Source organism: Mycteria americana, chromosome 2 (genome assembly GCF_035582795.1).
Source record: "Mycteria americana isolate JAX WOST 10 ecotype Jacksonville Zoo and Gardens chromosome 2, USCA_MyAme_1.0, whole genome shotgun sequence".
Lineage (NCBI taxonomy): Eukaryota > Metazoa > Chordata > Aves > Ciconiiformes > Ciconiidae > Mycteria > Mycteria americana.
In genome coordinates, this window is record NC_134366.1 from 117,320,185 (window position 1) to 117,339,169 (window position 18,985).

At 42.0% G+C, this 18,985-nt stretch overlaps 1 protein-coding gene across 3 annotated transcripts in view; it reads right to left on the minus strand.

Moving 5' to 3' along the window:
- Positions 1–18,985, minus strand: part of GNAL (G protein subunit alpha L) — a 202,887-nt gene that overhangs the window by 5,958 nt on the left and 177,944 nt on the right. For all 3 annotated transcript variants that reach the window (XM_075494346.1, XM_075494347.1, XM_075494348.1), the window contains 6 exons: positions 8,856–8,910; positions 6,017–6,090; positions 5,030–5,088; positions 4,698–4,818; positions 3,294–3,424; positions 1,147–1,214 (listed from right to left, as the gene is read on the minus strand). In XM_075494346.1, the coding sequence (XP_075350461.1) occupies positions 1,147–1,214; positions 3,294–3,424; positions 4,698–4,818; positions 5,030–5,088; positions 6,017–6,090; positions 8,856–8,910 (508 nt within the window). The remainder of the gene's footprint in view (positions 1–1,146; positions 1,215–3,293; positions 3,425–4,697; positions 4,819–5,029; positions 5,089–6,016; positions 6,091–8,855; positions 8,911–18,985) is intronic.

The following is an 18,985-nucleotide window of genomic DNA, read 5'->3' on the forward strand; positions in this document are numbered from 1 at the left end:
GCATTACCACAAGAGAGATTTGGCTTGAGGTGGGTTTTTTTTTCACTAACTCTTATGTTAACACAGCGCAATGTGACATTTTTCCTTGGAATCCAGTAGGTTAAAGTGGTGAATGGAAATCCCTGAAGTGTGAACACAGTTAATTGCTTCTTTCTTTCTTGTTGCATCAACAGCTGTAAATCCTAACAATACTTGTAAATGCATAATGACTTTAAAATTCTCAATTCTAATGATTAAATTTGTTCTCTCAAACACCCCCATACAGTTTCTACCAGTAGAGCAAGATGGATGAGCTTTGGCTCTGGTCTCCATTACTGCTTTGCACTGCGGGAACTACTCGATATGAGTGAAGCCGTAAGTGATACTGGACTAAGCCCTTTGTTTCTAATAGCAGTGTTAGGCTGTGATCGTGTGCCTGGTCACTGCTTATATCTGTGAAATGTAGACAACACCTCTTCAGCTCCAGCTTTGGAGGAAACCTTAAGGAAACCTGCAAGAATAACTGTGACCAGACAAGGAAACTTTCTTATGATTCCTCAGTAGGGCCATGACACCAGTCCTAGGCTGAGGCAAACCTCCTAACTGGCACAACAGAAATCTTACTTAAGGATAACATCTGCTTTTTTGTTCATTCCCTCTTGCCAGCTGACCACTGCCAAAGGCCTTGGAGGAATGCAAGATTTAAAAAAAAAAGCCTATTAGCTTAAACACGGACTGGACTGATACACAAATAAACATTCAAGGCAACAGCCAGTAGCATCTTACAGGTAAAGACAACCACAGAAAACCTCACTAACTGGCAATGGAAATAGTGCTCAGCATTATCCCCCTGTGCAGAGAGAGGGCTGCTGGCACCCACACCGAACCTGGAATCAAGCAGGCAGGCACACGACTGTTTTCAGCACTACCCCTTACTTGCTGTGTGACACTTTGCAGGGCAGGTGACTTTATATAACATGGGCATAAAAATGTGCAAGCATTGGGGAAGGTTCTGCAAGATGGGCAGCTGAAAAGAATTAGGGAATTGTCAGACATTCTCCTCTCCTTCTAGCTTTCTGCAAAAAAACATCAGTTTTCCCTAAATAAACTATGCCATCTGCCAGTATTTCCTATGATAGAATCACACATAAGATCAAAATTACTCACTAAAAACTCATCCCGGATGAAGAACTTGGCTCTTGTGACTTTGGGGTCTTCTCCTGCATCTGGTGTTGCTGTTCAATTAAAAATAAATGGCATCAGAAACATGAAAAGCAAACAATCATCTACTTTTCATAATAAAAGATTTAATAAGGAGGAAGTAGTCCTTCAATATAGAAATTAAAATGTTAAATATCCACAGGAGATTCCCGATAGGTAATTCTAAAACAGAAGGGTACTGTAAAAACTGACTATGCATTTAACATATTTTAGGAACCTGAAAATTGCTGAAATCATTGCAACAATGTCATTGGCCATAGCATAAAGAGGCTTACTTACATCCACAAGTTTGTTCATATAGATACAAAACAAGTGGGAGTTAGGGCTTAACTTTTATCAGAAAATATGACTAGAAAAAGCAGCTGAGCTATTCAGTTTCTGCAGCAGAACAGCATCTCTTGAGTAAAGCTTCTGCAGGCAGGAATTTGGGTTTAAAAATGGTTAGTCCAAGATTACACTTGAAAAAAATGATAGCATCAAAAGATCTTTTAAAATATCTATTTTATTTCCAGGCCCCGAGTCAGCAGAATACTTAGATATACAGCCCATCAAGGGGCCTTAGATTAAATTCTTGTTGAGCGGGAGACTCATTGGTCAGTACTAACTGTTTGTTGGCAGATGAAGTCATCTCTATCTAGGCCATGTAATAACTATATTTACTGTAAGTGTAAAAATCAATACAGTGAAGAGATAACCTATTCATTTCCCTTCAGTGTGATTGCTCCTCATCTAAGATACCAAATCAGATGCTTATAAACATAATATGGTAAAGAGCAGAATTTATCAGAATATAGAAACATATTTTTTACTCTTATCTATAGTGCTAGAGATAAACATCGAGCAGCAGCACAATCAGCAGCATCTTAGAGTTCAGTGCTGCTGTCCTTAAATAATGTCAGCTGAAATTAAAGAATAAATGAACAACTACAGGTTAAAAATAGAGAGCTGCTTCATGTGTGAATATTCTGGATCACTCTGGATATCCGCTGTGAAATCCCACTGAGAAACACCAAAAGCTACTTTATTCTGACAACTGGCTTACTATAAAAAAATGTTGAAAATTTACCCAAACTCTGTATATATGTGGTGTATGTTTGGGAGAGGGAAATTTGGGTGATGGTGACAGAAGATTTCTTCTGAAAGTTCTTAGCATTATAAAATTGGTGCCAGGTTAACTCAGATTTTAGGACAGTTTATTTATCCTCTCCACCTGAAACTCAGCATCACACTCCTGAAATTCCAGACCTGAATGAAAGCTGAAAATAGCTTACTACCATCCTCAGTTCTATAACCTAGGCTGTTGTTGATGGTTAGCGGAGAACGAAAGCCTTTTCTGACAGGTGGCTGCAAGCACTACGCTAGGGGCATCACTCGGGTAAGGCAGAGGCTGGTGGTCAGAAAGTGCAAGTTTTACCACTTTGGCTAGACACAGACCTGAGATATTTGGAAGCCTTCTGCCTGGTATAAAACTGGCATAATACCAGAGTTTACATATGCAACATGTTATTGTGGTGCAGGAATTGTTGTTCTTCTCAAAACGATAAGAAACCAAACCCATGCTAATCACTCCACTGTCACAGCTCTTTTTGGTTTTATTGATGTGGTTTTCCTCCATTACAGTTCCCTTGCTGATCTGCTGGGCTTCTCATCAGTATTTGCAAAGGCTGAAGTTTACAGTTTTGGAGGATGCAGAATGGCTGCAAAATAAGTCTAATGAATCCCTAACAAAGTTCAGCACCGCGGGAGGCCGAGGCAGAAGCATCTGGCAGGGGAGAGACATGCCCAGCAGCTTTGCTTTCCTGGGACTGTGGGTTGTTCCAAAACAGGGGAAGGCAGGCGCTCTGGAGCCAGCCCCCCACAGTCCCCCCCACACCGCCCCCAGCACCCAGAGCCCCTTCAGACCCTGCCCACGCTGGGGCACCTCCAAGCTACGTGCTGCTGGCACGCTCCTTACCTGACCAACAGGTTGCATTAAGGAACCGTGGGTGCTTGTGAACTTGTGTGTGTGTGTGAGAGACAGACGGAGACAGAGAGAGGAACTATGGGCTGGGCTATGCCAGCAGGTCCAATCCCTGCATGGCGAAAAACCTTACCATCCTCAGGTACAGTATAATGCGCGTATTCGGGAAAGTAATCTTCGATTTTTGATTTCCCTGCCAAGACTTTTTCAGCCAGCATGTCCTGTTTATTCAAGAACAAAATGATAGAAATGGTCCGTAACCACCTGTCAAAAACAAACCAAATGTTTGTGTTATCTCTGACACGTTAATCAAGGAAAACATATCACTTCAATAGAAAATTTACTGGCTATCCCTGCGTGGACAGAGAGTGAAGTACTGTGGAGCATGCTTCAACAGAAAAAAAAGATGACCTAAATTATTGTTTCAATCGGGTTGCACCTGTGCTGGTGAGTATATTTATAGGATCTGTAAATACATTTATAAAAACTTCAGTAGACATTGCTGAAGGGAGCAGTCTTCAAATATTGTTTTCTAAATTATCCCTTTGATATTGAGTCGGGAAAATGATGACATTTCCTAAAAGCACCACAGTCCAAAAACAGACATTACTGTCTACTTTGTTTGGTTTTGCAGAAGCAAAAGAAAAAGGCTGTAAAGCTGCCTTCCCTCAGACTGCTCTGTCTTAACTATTGTTCATCCACACAGATATCCAGTCTTTTAGGGCGGCCTGTATGACACCTGTTGAATCAAAAGAAAATAACCTCTTTTCTTCCCCAATTAATAACTAGCCATCACTGTGATGATGTGCCTTTGGGACTTGCGCTTAACATTTTCCCTCACTCTACCTTCAATCACTTCTCAGTGCAGAGCATCCTCATAGGTATGTGCTGAAAACTTCATGACCTTATTTTGTGTATTGTTTTTACTTACTCTCTATCAGGAACCCATTCAGATTGCTATTTGGTTACATATCTAAAATTTACATGCATTGTGGCAGAATGGCAATTTAATGGCTGTTACAATTAGATTAGATCTGAAATGTCATCCCACAAGGCAGAGGAACTGTGCGCTTTCAGAGACGAGTCTTACGAGAGCAGCTGCCCACGCGGGTATTGAGTGCAGCACCAGCCGGTGAATCAAATGCAACGCCAACAGCTAGCTGCTCCTGCTGCTGCATTTGAGGAGGAGACAAAATAATTTGGAGGATGCTCTTAGTCTCAGCCAAGCAGCACAGTGACGCCAGGAAGGGGTCTCCCCTCCTTCCCTCATGGCAGCTGGAACGGGGAGCTTGCCCTTTCCAAGCTGTCCCCGCGCCCTGCATCATTTTGGCAGCAGCGGTGAAAAGCCGTGTGCACTGTCCCTGTGCCACGGCCCCTGCCGGGGAGGGGTACCCACCGCAGCGGCACCCCGCGACCTGGCACTACCTGGACGTTTTCTGAATAAGCAATCTGAGCGTACAGTAAGGGGAGTCCTATTTTGTAAGGAGTTGAACTGTAGCTAAATTGGCGAGGGTGGGTGGGAAATGAGGTGTTTTACCTATTATTCCAGATACTTTTGAAAAGGTCCAGGGATTCCCGTAGTCTGTTTGTGTTATTGTCTTCCCTTATTACCATGTTGTAGCTGCTGCAAGCCACAACGAAGATGATAGCTGTGACATCTGGGCAGAGCACACAAAAGAAAGAAAGGAGAGAGAAAAGAACATCTCTGTTATCCCAGCACATACTCCTTGGGATAACACTGCCATTACTCCCCAAACTGCCAAAAATACCCGACCTGGACTCCAGTATTAGTGACACACTGTGTGTGAATATGCTGCTCACACCTCAGAGAGTAAGTTCAAAATAAAAATGTGGAATATTTTTACTTACCATTAAAGCATTGGATCCATTTTCTTCTCTCATCTCTCTGGCCACCTACATCAAACATGCTGTTAAAAAGCCATAGGATGTTATATCACTTATGTGCACTAGGAAAGTCACACGAAGCATGCAGCACAAGGGTTCAGTTTAAAAATCTGACAGCCCCAAGGACAGCGGCAGTAAAATACCGCCCAAAGGAGAGAGAGATCTGCTGATGCCGCGTTGCATGTCAAGAGCTCTGCTGATGCCGTGCTGCATGTCAGAGAGCTGCACAGCTCCACCTGCCCTGCTCTGCCAGGAGAAGGCTACTGAACCCATAAAATGAGAAATATACTCTTTTCCAGGGCAAGCGTTGGCCTTTCCAGCCCACAGAAGCGCATGTAGCATGTAAGGTTGGACCTACTGTACTATAAACAAGGATAGGTTTCAGCATATTTTGAAGGGTGGTGGGGAGAGTGCGACTTTGTAAGGAGGAGGACATGGGGGCAGCTCTGCCCTGTCAGCGCTGCCACCTTTCTGGGCAAGAACTGGTGAGCGGAGGCAGCCCAATGGCGGGTCTTTTACAGAGACATAGCGTAAAACTTCAACAAACACAGAGCTTGCAACCCTCTGGAAGAAGGGAGGCATTTCACTCTCCTCATCCCACTGTACAAAGTCTGACTCGTGGCAGGATTCCCGCTGACTTCGGTGAGATCTTATCCTCAAAAGTCTTTTATGAGTTTACAGTGCTATACCAATGAACCAGTTAGTAAAAACAGCCACAGACAACCCCACAACAGAGCATCACTAATACACATAACTAATATCAGCTCTTTTTGCAACATATGAGGCAATTTCACTAGGACCTATGGAAAGAGAGCTAAAAAACCAAACCAACAAACAAAAAAACCAAATCCCACCCTAAACTTACTATACCAAGCATACATAAGCACAGACATCTGAACTAAGTTGTTAAAAATTAGTGTGATATTCGTAAATTATTACTAATGGACTTACTGGAAATTTACTTTATCTACTTGAAATCTTGTTTCAAAAATCCCTGATGTCAACACTCTGCATCTTAATAGGTCCTGGAAATGAGAACACAGAAGCTGATTAGCGAGGTTTTATTCTAACCTCATTTTGTTTTTAAAAGCATGGAATATTATTTTCCATGAAAAGTCTTAAATGTTCCATTTAATCAAAGTTCAGTCAGACTTGTTGGTAAATCTGCATTTGTCCATACTGAGACAGTGGATATACACAAACATCATCTCTGCATTTGGTTTGTGCACACTCAGAAAGCAGGAGACCCTATACACATTCTCCTGACTGCCCACTGAAACTTGTTATTCATGGTCATACAATTTCGTATGTGACGTGGATAATGAATTCTGAAGTTACATAAAACTAAGAAAAATGTTATTCATGTTGTAAAGTCAAGTATTCAAATATCAGAAAACTCCAGATTTACAGTTGCCCAGGCAACCTTAATTCTGCCCTCTTTTGTACTGAATGAGACAGGAATCCTATCGAAATAATAGCTTGTGACTGAGTAATTAAAGCTCTATTACAGAGCACAGGGGAACAGAATTTAGGTTGTACGTAAATCTAGCATTTCTTTCTTATTTTTCAAACTAGCAATACTTTACAACTTAAATAACATTCTTTTAATAATTAAAAAAATAATAATTTCCTAGATTCTCAAAGGAAGTAGGCAAAAGCAATTTATGATGCATACCTCAGGCAACTAGCTCACTGTGTGCCATTGTCATCACCAGCAGCATTTTCAACCTTGACTGTCCAGCACTGCGGCTCGGGCAGTGGGTGCAGAACAAAATTGGAGGCCGGAGAAAGCTGCCGGCTGCCTGATGGGGATGAACCCCCCTCAGCAGCAACCTCTCAGCATGGCTGCCTGCCCAGGGAGCACTCCCTTCCTGGGGCAAGGGAAGGGCTGCTCAGTCTAGCTTAGCTTTCCTTGCCACACAGCGGCTGCAAAAGCGTGGAGAGAAGGAGGCAGTCAGCGGTGCAGAGTCCAAGCACAGCTTGCCTTTTCCCCCTACCCTACTATCTACTGCTTCAAGTACTCTGGTAGCTGGCAAATCTCAGCTGCTTTGAGAGCTGCATGAACTCAGCTAAAGGCCTCTTGTTTAATTTTTGTAGTTATTTTATATGTTACTGTCATTTTCTCTCACTTGCTGACATTTATGTGTTACTGGACTCAGTCATTGTTTTGGGATGGTGCAAAAAAAAAAAATTAAAGAAAGCAAGGGAAAAAAGGAAAGTAGTGATTTTTACCAGTTAATTCAGCAGGACAACTGATACAGCATAACAGGATGAAAACCCAAAAGCAAAAGATAATCCCTCTAGAGCAAAAGTTTTCTGCCTGCCAAATACCAAAGGCCTCTTCTGATCTTTGGAGACACAGGGCATTTATTCCCAAAGGAAATATCAGGAAAAATTTTGAGATGGTGAATGACTGCTCCAGGTAGAGAAAGGCCTCCCAGGAACAAACAGGCCAACACTAACGTAAATAATGAAAGCAAAAATGAGGCTTTGCTTCATTGACTTCTCTCTCCAGCTGAGTGGTATCGATGCTAAAATCAGAACATGAGGTCTAGACAGAGTAAATCCCAGTGCTACTGCTTTGGTCTGAAAATGTCTTGAGGGCTTTAATAATTGATCCTATATTGGGTCGACTATACAAGTTTCACCTTATAATACAATGCATACTACTTTTTACTGCCTTCTATTGCAGGATATGGTCAGAGTAATTGGACAGGCTTGTGGTTATAGACCTGAACTAGGTCTGAAGGAACAGGCTCTGCTTCGCATACTTCCTTGTGTGATCTCTGGCAAGTCACTTCATTTCGCTGAATTTCAGTCCCTGATTGCACAATGAGATTTGGCAATCGTATTTTTTTAAGGGCATCCACCTGTTATACACCTTGCATGGTTAGACTGAATTATCCAGTGCAGGGATTCTCTTCTGCCACCTGTATTTGCAGTTTATGATGTGGCCCACAATCTTGGCTGAGACTACTCGATGACACTGGGATACCAGCGCTGAAAAATAACCTCAGAATAAGTTTGCCGAAGAGACGTCCCGCCCAAGGAAACCACACAGCCTGAGCTCAGGGAAGGCAGCTGAAGCCGTGCACCATAATGAAGCCCTTTCTTATTTCAAGGCTGCACCACTTCAGCCTTAACTTTCCTGAATGCATTTGTCATTAGAGCACTCCATCAAGATGTATCATAACATCTGGGAAAAAGGTGTACTGTCCTGCAAATAAGGCTTAAATAGAAACTATCCTGCCCACTGGAGATGGGCACAGGCTGGAAAGAAGGTGTCTGCATGCCTGCAGAGAAGTCCACAAGGTCTGCTGCTGCTGCTGGTGCTCTCCCTTGAATTTGGACACTAGATCCACTGCAGGCTTCTGCCTCTGAAGGACCCGTCTGATGGACATGGGAAGCCTCCCTCTGGGTTTCCATCACCTCCACCACTGAAACAAAACACTGCTTCTGTGTAGCAAAGGCTGGTGAGGGAAACCGTAGGCTTTTACCCTTATGTTTTCTGTTCCCTTCGCTTTGTTTGCGGGACACAGAATGGAAAGCAAGAAGAAATAACAGATGTATTATAGGAATCACCGACCTACATATAATAACAGTAAAAGACAAGCTTGCACCACCAAAAAGCCTCTTCTTCTTTAATATCCATTACTTAAACTGCTAGACTGTATTTTGATATTATGTGGTATGCCCTATTTCAGCTGCTGTTGGTATTGAAATAAATTACATAAAGAATTCATACAAATGGGCGTCTTGGTTCAGACCCTACCCCATTAGTTATACTAACCTGATCTGTGGGTGTGTAGTCATCCATGCTGACGCTGTCAATTCTTTCTAAAAAGCTAGAAGAAAAATAAACATGCACTAAGATATGTAAAATACTGTCTAGTATAACACTTTTCACTACCTTTTCTGGTCTAGACTCCCACTGCAAAGTAAAACACAAGTCTAATGGTAAAGGCATGAGCCTGATGATTTACTTACATTGATTGAGGTTATATTTTCTGAGCCAAACAACTTTTTACCCAGGCTTTGTTTCAATACAGTGCTTCTACACTTACCTTTATGCAGTACCCACAAGCGGTCCAAATGCAATTAAATGTTATAATTTTGTGAGGTCCACTAAAAAATACTAAGACTAACCATGTGTCATAACATTATATGGTTATTTAGACACAAAAAAGATTTTGGGGTTTAAAAAAGAAAATGGGGTGAAGGGTTGCCTCGCTTTAGCATAATGCTAATCTGGCATAATGTTATGTTAATTACGGTCTCAGTAATGTTAGCAGAAATGCTGGTTAACATATACAAGTAGCTTTGGACTGACATGCTGCCCTCAAACACTGCAACTAAAGCATAAGAAGTGGAAAGCAAAACTGACATGAAGCGGAGGTTAACCAGTCTGACTCCTTATGTCGCCAAAACTCAGTGAGATGCATAAGGTGAAACAAAAACTTACAACTGCAGGGAAGGGCAAGACAAAAGACAACCAGAAAAAAAGAGGGGAACCACATTCTCCAATTATTTAAAAAATCTTTTCAAGCTTTAATTCTTTCCTAGAACAGGTTAGAATGGCAGTATTAAGGACATGAAAACATGATTTTATATATATAGCTAAAGTAGGCAGGTTCTCCTCTCTCACTTTTACCCATTTCTTAGATTTTGTGTGAGCCCAGCTGGCTCATTTTCCCTGGACTGCCCGTACAACTTAGAAGCTTTCTTGAATTTCTGCACTGTTATTTGGTATTTGGCGGTGAATATCCCACTGGCTGACTTATCCTGCTACAATATTATCAAGATTTGTTTATCAACTGGCAAGTTTTTCCCAATTTTACTTGGGTGTGCATGTGGAATCTACTTAATTGCAGTGGGAAAGACAAAAAAACCAGTGAACTCTTGACTTACAATGTGACTCACTGTTAACACAAGGGTCACACACACTGACCAGTTGAAAAAATACCCCCCTAAAAGCCTGTTTGTAATTCTCATAGCACTTTCCCACGGATATGAAAGGAAAGGAAAAGAAAATACACTGGGTATATATTTACTTATAGTATTTTTCCTTTTTGAACGTCTATTGTTATAACAGGGAAACAAAATACAGTACCTACAGTTAGAGTACCCAGCTTTTCTTTCTGGATCATCAAGGTCTGACGGCTAAGCATATTGTTTAAAAAATCACTGTTTAGCGCAACACGATGGGTGCCTGATAACAAAACTATATTGAACAAACTCTAAAGAAAAATCATCTTTTTACAAAACCTCCCCTGCCAAAAGCTACCATAAACTTATATAAAGACACAAAAGTACATCTTTATAGTCAGCTACAGTTACCATGAGAAAGCAGCTGTATTCAGACTGAACCTTTTGGTCAGATGATTTTCATCACCTTGAGAATATTGATTAAGCAAAGTTTAACTCCAGTTACCCCCCCAGTTAATGCAGGCACCGGAGCAGAGTGATGTATTTCTAACTGGCACACCTATCATTAACACAACTCTCATCTCACGCTTGCAGCACATGAGATGAAAAAAGGCAGCAAAAAAGCCCTAAAGCCCTAACCAAAAATGCCTCCAAGCTGAATCTCTTCCTAAATGCAGAGTAATTTTCCTTAACACAGCTGTTCAGGCAGCACTCCTGTATTTCCAAGTCCGTTTCAAAGTTTTCTTTCCAGTTTCTTCACAGTTTGATCTGACGGGCCCGGAAACAGCCACTTTTCATCAAGGTAAAAAGCTTAGCAGAGGGGTAAATCCAGGTCTCTGAGCGCAGTAAGGTGGCAATGGCAGCAGGTTAAACAAGTCTGCAGAAAATGTGCAGAAGCCAGAGGGAGAGCTAGCAAACTGCTGCGGGCACCACAATCGCTTGCACAGCTCAGGATCGATAAATGCAACAGAAGTCAGGGAAGAAAATGCTCCTCAACCACAGCTGACACAGAAAGGGGTCTGGTCAAGAGTGTGGACAGAAGTGAGCATTTGTGCACAAATATGACTCCATCACAAACTTCACAAGACAGTGTGAATCGGTGTTTTTCTTGCAGAAGCATTCTTGCTGGAGTTGATGTATATCAGAGACAATACATCTTGTCTCCCCAATACCAAGGTCATGTTGGCAGAATTTCTCCAAAATGATTAAACATGATATTTAGTACCAATTCACCTCTCTCTCACCTATACAACAAGCACTTCAGGAAGGTTATTGGTTTTTACCATTTGCATTTTCCAAACAGGCAAATTATGGTAAGGAGTGAGTAATGCAGAGTTACACTACAAATAATGCATGGCAGGGTTGGGAATGAGATAAGTCTCCTAATTAGATGTCCTACGTATCAGGCCAAGTCGTCTTCCATTTAGAAATCATCAGCCTCCTCCCGGTGAAAGGATCCGTTCCAAATACCCTAAACTGCAATACCACAATTAAGAGTGAGCGAGCTCTGACAAATATCACACACTCAAAAAATATCACTTGACATAGCAGCCATAACGTTTTATGCTTTCAAGGTTGCTGGCCACATGCGATCTATATTAAAATAAATGAAATGATTTACAAGGTTTTACCTGCCACCCCGCTGTATCAAGCTGCAATGATATCACCAGTATCCAATAAATCAACACACAACTAGTATCAGGATTTGGCTAAATTTCGTAGCTTTACAGAAAATTAACCTTTTCAGTGTGTGATGGACAGGCTTCCTAACATTTCTTTTGCAATTACATTAAACATGCACTGAGATTTCTAGACACTGAAACACAAAAAGCTATACTCTTCCTTTTTCGAAAGAAAATCAGTTCTTGAATATCCTTCATATAAGCTCATTACTTGGCTAATTAGCACAGTATGAAAAAATAGCTCTGACAGGCAATGTACATAGTAGGTACAAGTAATGGATTCCAGATGAGATAAGGAGTCAGTACTGCCTCATTACTAAATACACTAACTTCATTCTCATTATTGTATTAAAATGGGAAAATTAGAATCACTTTTCTAAATTGCTTTCTAAAGAACGTTAATTTCTACTAATCCTAAATGCCTTTAATAATTATGTTCTGGCATAATATATATTCTTTTAAACATAAACATACACACCAGCAATAAATTTACATGACTAAAATGTCAGTTTAAAGTGCTTAAAGTACGAAGATACCTCCCAACTGTGGCAACGATCGTGTCTCCACTCAAAGAATCAGTGTGAGGAAAACACAATAGCAGAAAAATGCATAAAAATGGACACCAGTATCACTTATTCTCTCTTTTTAGATCCTGTTTTTTCAGCTCAGGGATAAAATTATTTTCACAGAATTATGCCTTTTTACAATACTGACAGGTCTTCTATTTATGCAGCTTCTAGAGAAACCCATACTCAGGATTTATGTTAATTCTGCAGTGACTGCTTTGCATGCATGTGCAATGAACTTTAAACTCATGCATTCAACTCAACTGTGAATAAAACTGTAACATATGATATAATATTTGTATTTCTACTTCACAATTGTGGTTTTATTTATAACGGATTCAGTCTGATAATTTGTACGACATTTAGGTTCTTCTTAATTTTACGGTAGGGTGTTTTACATTTCCTTACATGGAACAGCACAAACTATATATATATATTTTAAAATGCATTAGACAAGATATTGGAAGGAAGGTCTTCAATGCTCTGTTTGGAAATGCAGTGGTTTGGTTTGCCAACAAATTAAAGAAAAGAAAAAAGGACTGATAAAGTAAAAAAAACCAATCACGAGCTACTGACATTATTATATCTATTATTAAGCTGATCTGTAGTTTTATAAATATCTTCAGTGAGTTTCCTAGGAAACTCAGCTGACACTTAGTTTGACAAGCAATCTCTAAATTTTATATTATGCAAGCTGTGAACACAAAAGTACAGGTTTTAGATGTGCCTGCCAGTGCATGTGGGAACTATCAATAAGCATTATTCTCTTTAAAAACCATGTCAATTTGAGCAGCAGTAGCAGCTATATAAGAATTTCTGAAAAAAGGATTCCTAAATGCACAAATAAAGAGGAGGTAATCATACATGAAAATCCTTTTCTCACTGGGTAAATCACTACGTGGCTCTGTATAGACATTCTGACCCCACAAACAAAATCACAATTAAAAGAAAAATCACGTCTTGAGAATAATATGATAGACGCAACACCCATGCTACATTTGTAAGTGTATTTTGACATCCAAAGAATTGGAAAGATGAAGTGCTAAACTGCAGATCAATACAATGGACTACACATTTTAATAAATCTTTGTCTATTTCAACCATTTTTTATGCTCTCACCCCAACATTTCAAAGGCCTTATATCAAAGAGTTGCTGTGGAAAACAAGAAATCAAACCCACGTCAAAATGCTTGTCTCTTTAAAAGAAAAAGGTAACGTGGCAAATCTTTAAGGTTGTAGCTTTAAGTTCTCAGAGTGAAGAATCTCAAATTTATCCACAAGTAAGTTGCTGGGGTTAGCAAACATTTACATTTCTGATGGACCGTTAAGAGTTTTGCAAACTCCTCAGCCAGGCTCAAAAACCAGCAGAAGCACCATAATCTACTATATGAAACCATCCAGGACCAGGACTTTGAATTCCACCCTCTTTGCAGTAAGTCACAGGTGAGGCAGACATTTCACAATGAGAACACCTACCCCAGGTCTCTAGGGAGCTGAAATGGAAAAAAAAACTTTTTATTTTTTTTTCTGTTGCAGTTATCAGGGACAACATCAAGATTTGAACTTTTTTTCCCCTTCTTTCTTTCCATAAAATATCTTTTTTAAAATCAGCTAAGGGATTACAATCCTGTTAATTCTTCCTGCAATATTTGAAATAGGAAACTACAGATTTCTGGTTTCGAGAATACCCTAGGCTCCACAGTTGGGCTTCAAGCAACCTCACGTTATTCTGATATATTTCACGGTAACTGAGAAAGACGTAATGAAAACAGCCCCCAGCCATATTCTAAGCCCTAAAGGATTAATTTTCCCAAGTCATTTGCTGAAAATATCAGCAGAAATCCCTCAGAAGACGTCGGTAAAATTTAACGGCTACGGATTTTCCTGTCAAATTTAAACAATCACTATATTTTATAGACAGCTTCCGTGTGGTAGCTGAGTTTTTCCCCTCTCCCTCCATACCACTCCGCAGTCGCCTCCCACGAGGAGTAAGCACAGCAGCGAAGGCACGATGAGGCAGAGGGAAGAGAGGGACCGAACCTCTTTTGGATCCGCTCTGGCTCACCAACGCTGTTCTCCAGTTTTGAACGACCCATTGCTGCATAAGCTGTTACGGAAGAAAACACCCCGTACAAACACTGAAGGCGCTACTGAAATAGAGTATTTCCTTCAAAAGGGTTAGAAACCTACGTATCGACATTGCTTGTCAGACGGTTTTGGCATCCGCTAAGTTCCCCAGGACTTCCCTTTTGCTCCCGGCGGTTACAAAGCATCTACTTCAATCCCAACGTGAACCCGCCACAACCGCCTCTTCAGCCGCCCGCGTGGGTGGGACACGGGTGGCGGGAGGCAGCGGCAGCGAGGGGGGCGCTGCTGCTGCGCGGCGCGGCCGGCAGGGGGCAGCCTCGGCCCAGCCGGCCCCGCGCCCCCGCCCCGCGCCCGCCCCTCCCGCCTCAGGCACCTTTCCCGCAGCGCGTCCGGAGACCGGCGCTCGGCTGCACCTCCCCGTGACATTTTGCTAAAAGGCAGGTGAAACCGGAATTTAATACAGATCTCCGGAATTCACCTCGCTTATCCTTTTTTCACTTTGTCAAAAACGTATTTTCCCAAGGCCTGCCAACCTCCCAGCGGACCTCACGCCGTCTCGCCCGGGGTTGGCAAAGGGCCGCTTGGAGATGACCAAAAAACCGGTGGGATTTATCCACAGAAACGCACCTTCACCTATCCGCAACTCACGGCTTGCCAGCAAGGAACCTCTTGTGTCAGGAGACGAAAAGGTTAAACGGGAGGCTAAGAGGGAGAGCAAAGTACAGTCATGCCTGAAACCCGCCGGCTTGTTAACAGGCCAGTAAAGTTTGAGGATTTGTGGTTTAAAGCATTTAGCCAGCCCTCTGCTTGGGGTGAGGGGCCATGCAGATGGGAGGCAGCTGGAAGCGGGTCACCCACCAGCCTGTTGGGGACCACGGACGACCGATACGCAGCCAGGACTGTACATCCTGGCATCCTGGGCTGTACAACTTTTGGCGAAGCCGTGTGTTTCCCCACGGCAGCACCGGCTGCTCTGAGCTTGCTTCAGAGGGAGAGGGGCAACAAGACTGGGAAGGGTCTTGGGCCACCGATGGCGATCTCTCCTAGACACGCAAGTGATGGCACTTTGTTGTCCCAGTGTCCATACCGCCCGCCGGTGGCACAAGCAGCTTGACAGGGAAGCATATGACCCGTTTTGTTGCCCCAGCCATGGCTGCTGCCAGCTGTGGCCCCAAGCCATCATGAAGTCATCAAGAGTGAAGCCATCACGAGACGCTTTACTGGTACCAGCAAACTACGCTCCCCAGAAATCCCATGAAGCAGGAAAACTCTAGTTTAAAACCCATTTACAGACGACGACTTTGGCCGAGACATTAAAAGCAAAGATGGATGATGACGGTCACAACCGAGGGCTCGTCACCATTGATGAGGTTACCCTTTCCCGTAACAAGCCAGGCAGCTGGCAGCAATCAGGATAGTGTTTGGCGAGGATCAAGAAAGATGGCTAAAATCCGTAGAACAGATTTCCTAGTCTATGGGCTCGGTTAAGAGAGTTTCCTAGCAGACTTCCATTTTAACCTCACTTTCTCCACCGTTGTCTTTTCTCAGTATGTACTGCAGAACATCTCTAAGATTCACAGGCTTTGGCACGTGTCCAGCTATTAACCTAAACAAATGCACAAAAAGTTCAACTGCATTAAACGTTTCAGATATATGAGCAGTACCCCTCTTCCGCTTACTAACAGCAATCTCGTTTTATTTTTTAAATTGAAAATACATCAACTAAACAAAAAAATTAATAAACAGTATGACTTCCATAACTGCTTGCCCCCACTGGTTCCTTAAATTTGTTAAGAAGCAGTGTGAATTTTGGGAAATGCATTTCTTCCTTCTAAATTTAGCAAACTAACCACTTTTTGGCTTAGCAGATGTTTTTGCTTTCCGAGCGAGAGGCCTATGGGGATCATCATTAACCCTCTTCTTAACATAAACACTGACTAAGACTTACATCTGGGAAACTGTCATTCACACAAAGGTTAACAGACTCCAGCAGAAACGAGACTCATCATCTGCAACTTCTGCTACGTGGGACCTCAGAGAAGAGGGAAGAAGACAGGCAAAGAGAGAAAGAAGAGGAATGGTTTATTTATTTATTTTAAAAGGGACAATATTTTTCTATTGAGTGTGATCAGACATTTTATTCCCGGGGGTGCAAGCGGCCGAGCTGCTGCAAAACACGGACTAAGAATGAACCACTGATAAAATCTGAGGCTTAGACTGGCACATACAGACCCTCCTTCTGACCACATTCACACCATCTTGAATCCACTGACTTCTGTGATCTTTCTTCCTCCTCATGAGAGGACAGTCCTAGGCTGATAATAATTACATGCATATTGATACACCCATGGAGCATTTATACAGACACAGGTTTGAGTTCTGCAATGTAAAGGCTACACAGAGCACATTCGGCAATTATAAGTGCAATTTTGAACAGAGGACCAAAAGACAATAACCTGAAAACAGAAAGCTCATATTGCATTATCCGGAGAGATGTGGATCCCAACTGCTTTGTGACCTGGAGTATGACAGACTAGGATCTCTCTATCCACTGTCTGAATGAAACAACGGTTTAACATCTTCCAGCAACTACACAGACTGGCGCTGGAAGGGAAGCAGAGAATACCTGAAACATCAGACAAGTTACATGGGCAGAATGCAACCATTCTGTCAGAACCTGGAGAATGTGCCTTTAGACAGAATGATAGATCAAAACCTTGATTTTATGTCCCACTAACTGAAGTGGATAGAAGATCTCATCTCCACCTCTTCAGGTGAATTCTTCAAAAAGAACTTGGACTTTTATGTTCAGGAAAGCCGAACTATGGGCAAAAGCCTTGATAATATTTGGAGCTGTCAAATGCATCAGGTTTACAAGCACCAGCAGTATACCACAAGGTTGCCAAGGGATGTCAGAAGTTAACAAAATGTATTTTCACTGTATGTTGCAAATAGAGCTTTCCCTGTTACTTGCACGTTTATCTTGCTGTGATACGGAAAAATTATTTCAGTGCAACTTACACATTCTGGTTGATGAGTTTGTTTTCAAAAATTGTTGCACTGTGGCTATCTTCTCAGTGTTCACAAAATCCACCCAGTGCTGTGAGCCCTGAAGAATGCCAAATCCAGGTTAGAAACAGCACTAGTTGTTGGAAATTAAAGATCACTTACTCCAGTGGAAGTGGTTTGGAATAATAAGTGTTCTATGGTGATTGCCAGAAAGGAAAAACCAGTTTGACTGGAGTTTTCTATAGGAGGTTGATAAAAGTGAAAGCAGAAAATCCCCAAAGAGGAGAAGCAAAGGTAACAAAACACAGACTTAAAAGGAAGTCATGAGAAGTTTGTGTTTACCTGTGGCACCAGTCCAAGCTCAGTGCAAGAGAACTTGCTGCCAAGAGATTTCACATCTAAAAGTCAAACCAGATGATTAAAAAAAGAGGATGCTAGTAGCCCCCAGAAAACCCAGATGAAGAAAAGTAAACTGTTCAGGGTGGTGAATGCTCCTGGCCAGGAAAAGCACATGTGCATGTTTACTACTGTTTTCAGATCTATGCATTTTTTGTGATATGTAAATGAAAGGAACAGTGTGTTAAAATCCTGAACAAAATGAGAGCGTATCTGTTTGCTTTCACCTACCACGTGTTTGTCAGGTGTTGACATGACCCAGAGAATTGACATGGCTGGAGTCCTGGTGAGTGCTGGGGTTGAACAGGAGGACTGGCACTAGTTCCAAAGCTTAACATTTGGATCACAGGACCAGCTCTCACAAGGATGTTTTAGAGGCTCCAAGACATAGACAGCACCTGGAGTTCCTATAGATATCTACCATTTGAGGGCTCCTAACACACGTCCTACCAGAGAGGAAGCTTTCTAGGGTTGCATGTAAGACATGAAGTATGTCATCAGTGCAAACTAAGAAAACTGAAAAATTTGCTCTGTGGAAAAGTCAAGAAGGTGACCAGCTTCCTACACAGTGGCAACAGAGAAAGTGTTAATGGAGACCTTGCAGAGCACCTGGTAAAATTTCTTTTTCCTTATTGCAGTTTATGAGGTGTGGTAGCAGATCATTTCTCTTTTGCACTCCTTAATCCATGCCCCAGCTCTAACGTTGCACTCTCATACCTTTACCTTGTGTGAAGGACATGCTGGACACAAACTCTATGAGCAGCCCTTCGATGTACATGGCTGCTGTGTGGTTCACCAGCATATTCTCAGAGTTACTGGAATAGGATACTACCTTGTCAATGTTCAAGACAAGAAAACTTACAGAACAGAGCAAAAATTAATGGCTCAGGAATTAAAGGACAGAAGGCTGACATCCTTCCAGTGGTTCCAGAGCATTTTACCCCAAAACACCCAACAGAACCACTTCACCCATCGTTCAGAGGTAGACCTGTTGCCTTCTCTTTAGCAGAGTGAAAAGACACGGTAACCTTTCATCTGCGATGGGAAGGACACAAAGCCTGCTCTTCCCAAACTTGTTTATGCCATGCACCAGAATTTATTAGGGCTTCCCTACTTGTAATCTAGAGCAGATTGGTTATCCTTCTTATTCCCATGCACAACACACTTTGGAGCTGTACGTGAGAAACAGTATCAGATAAAATATCTGTATATGATCAGCTGCCTTAGAAATTACCAGGTGAAAATAAGAACAA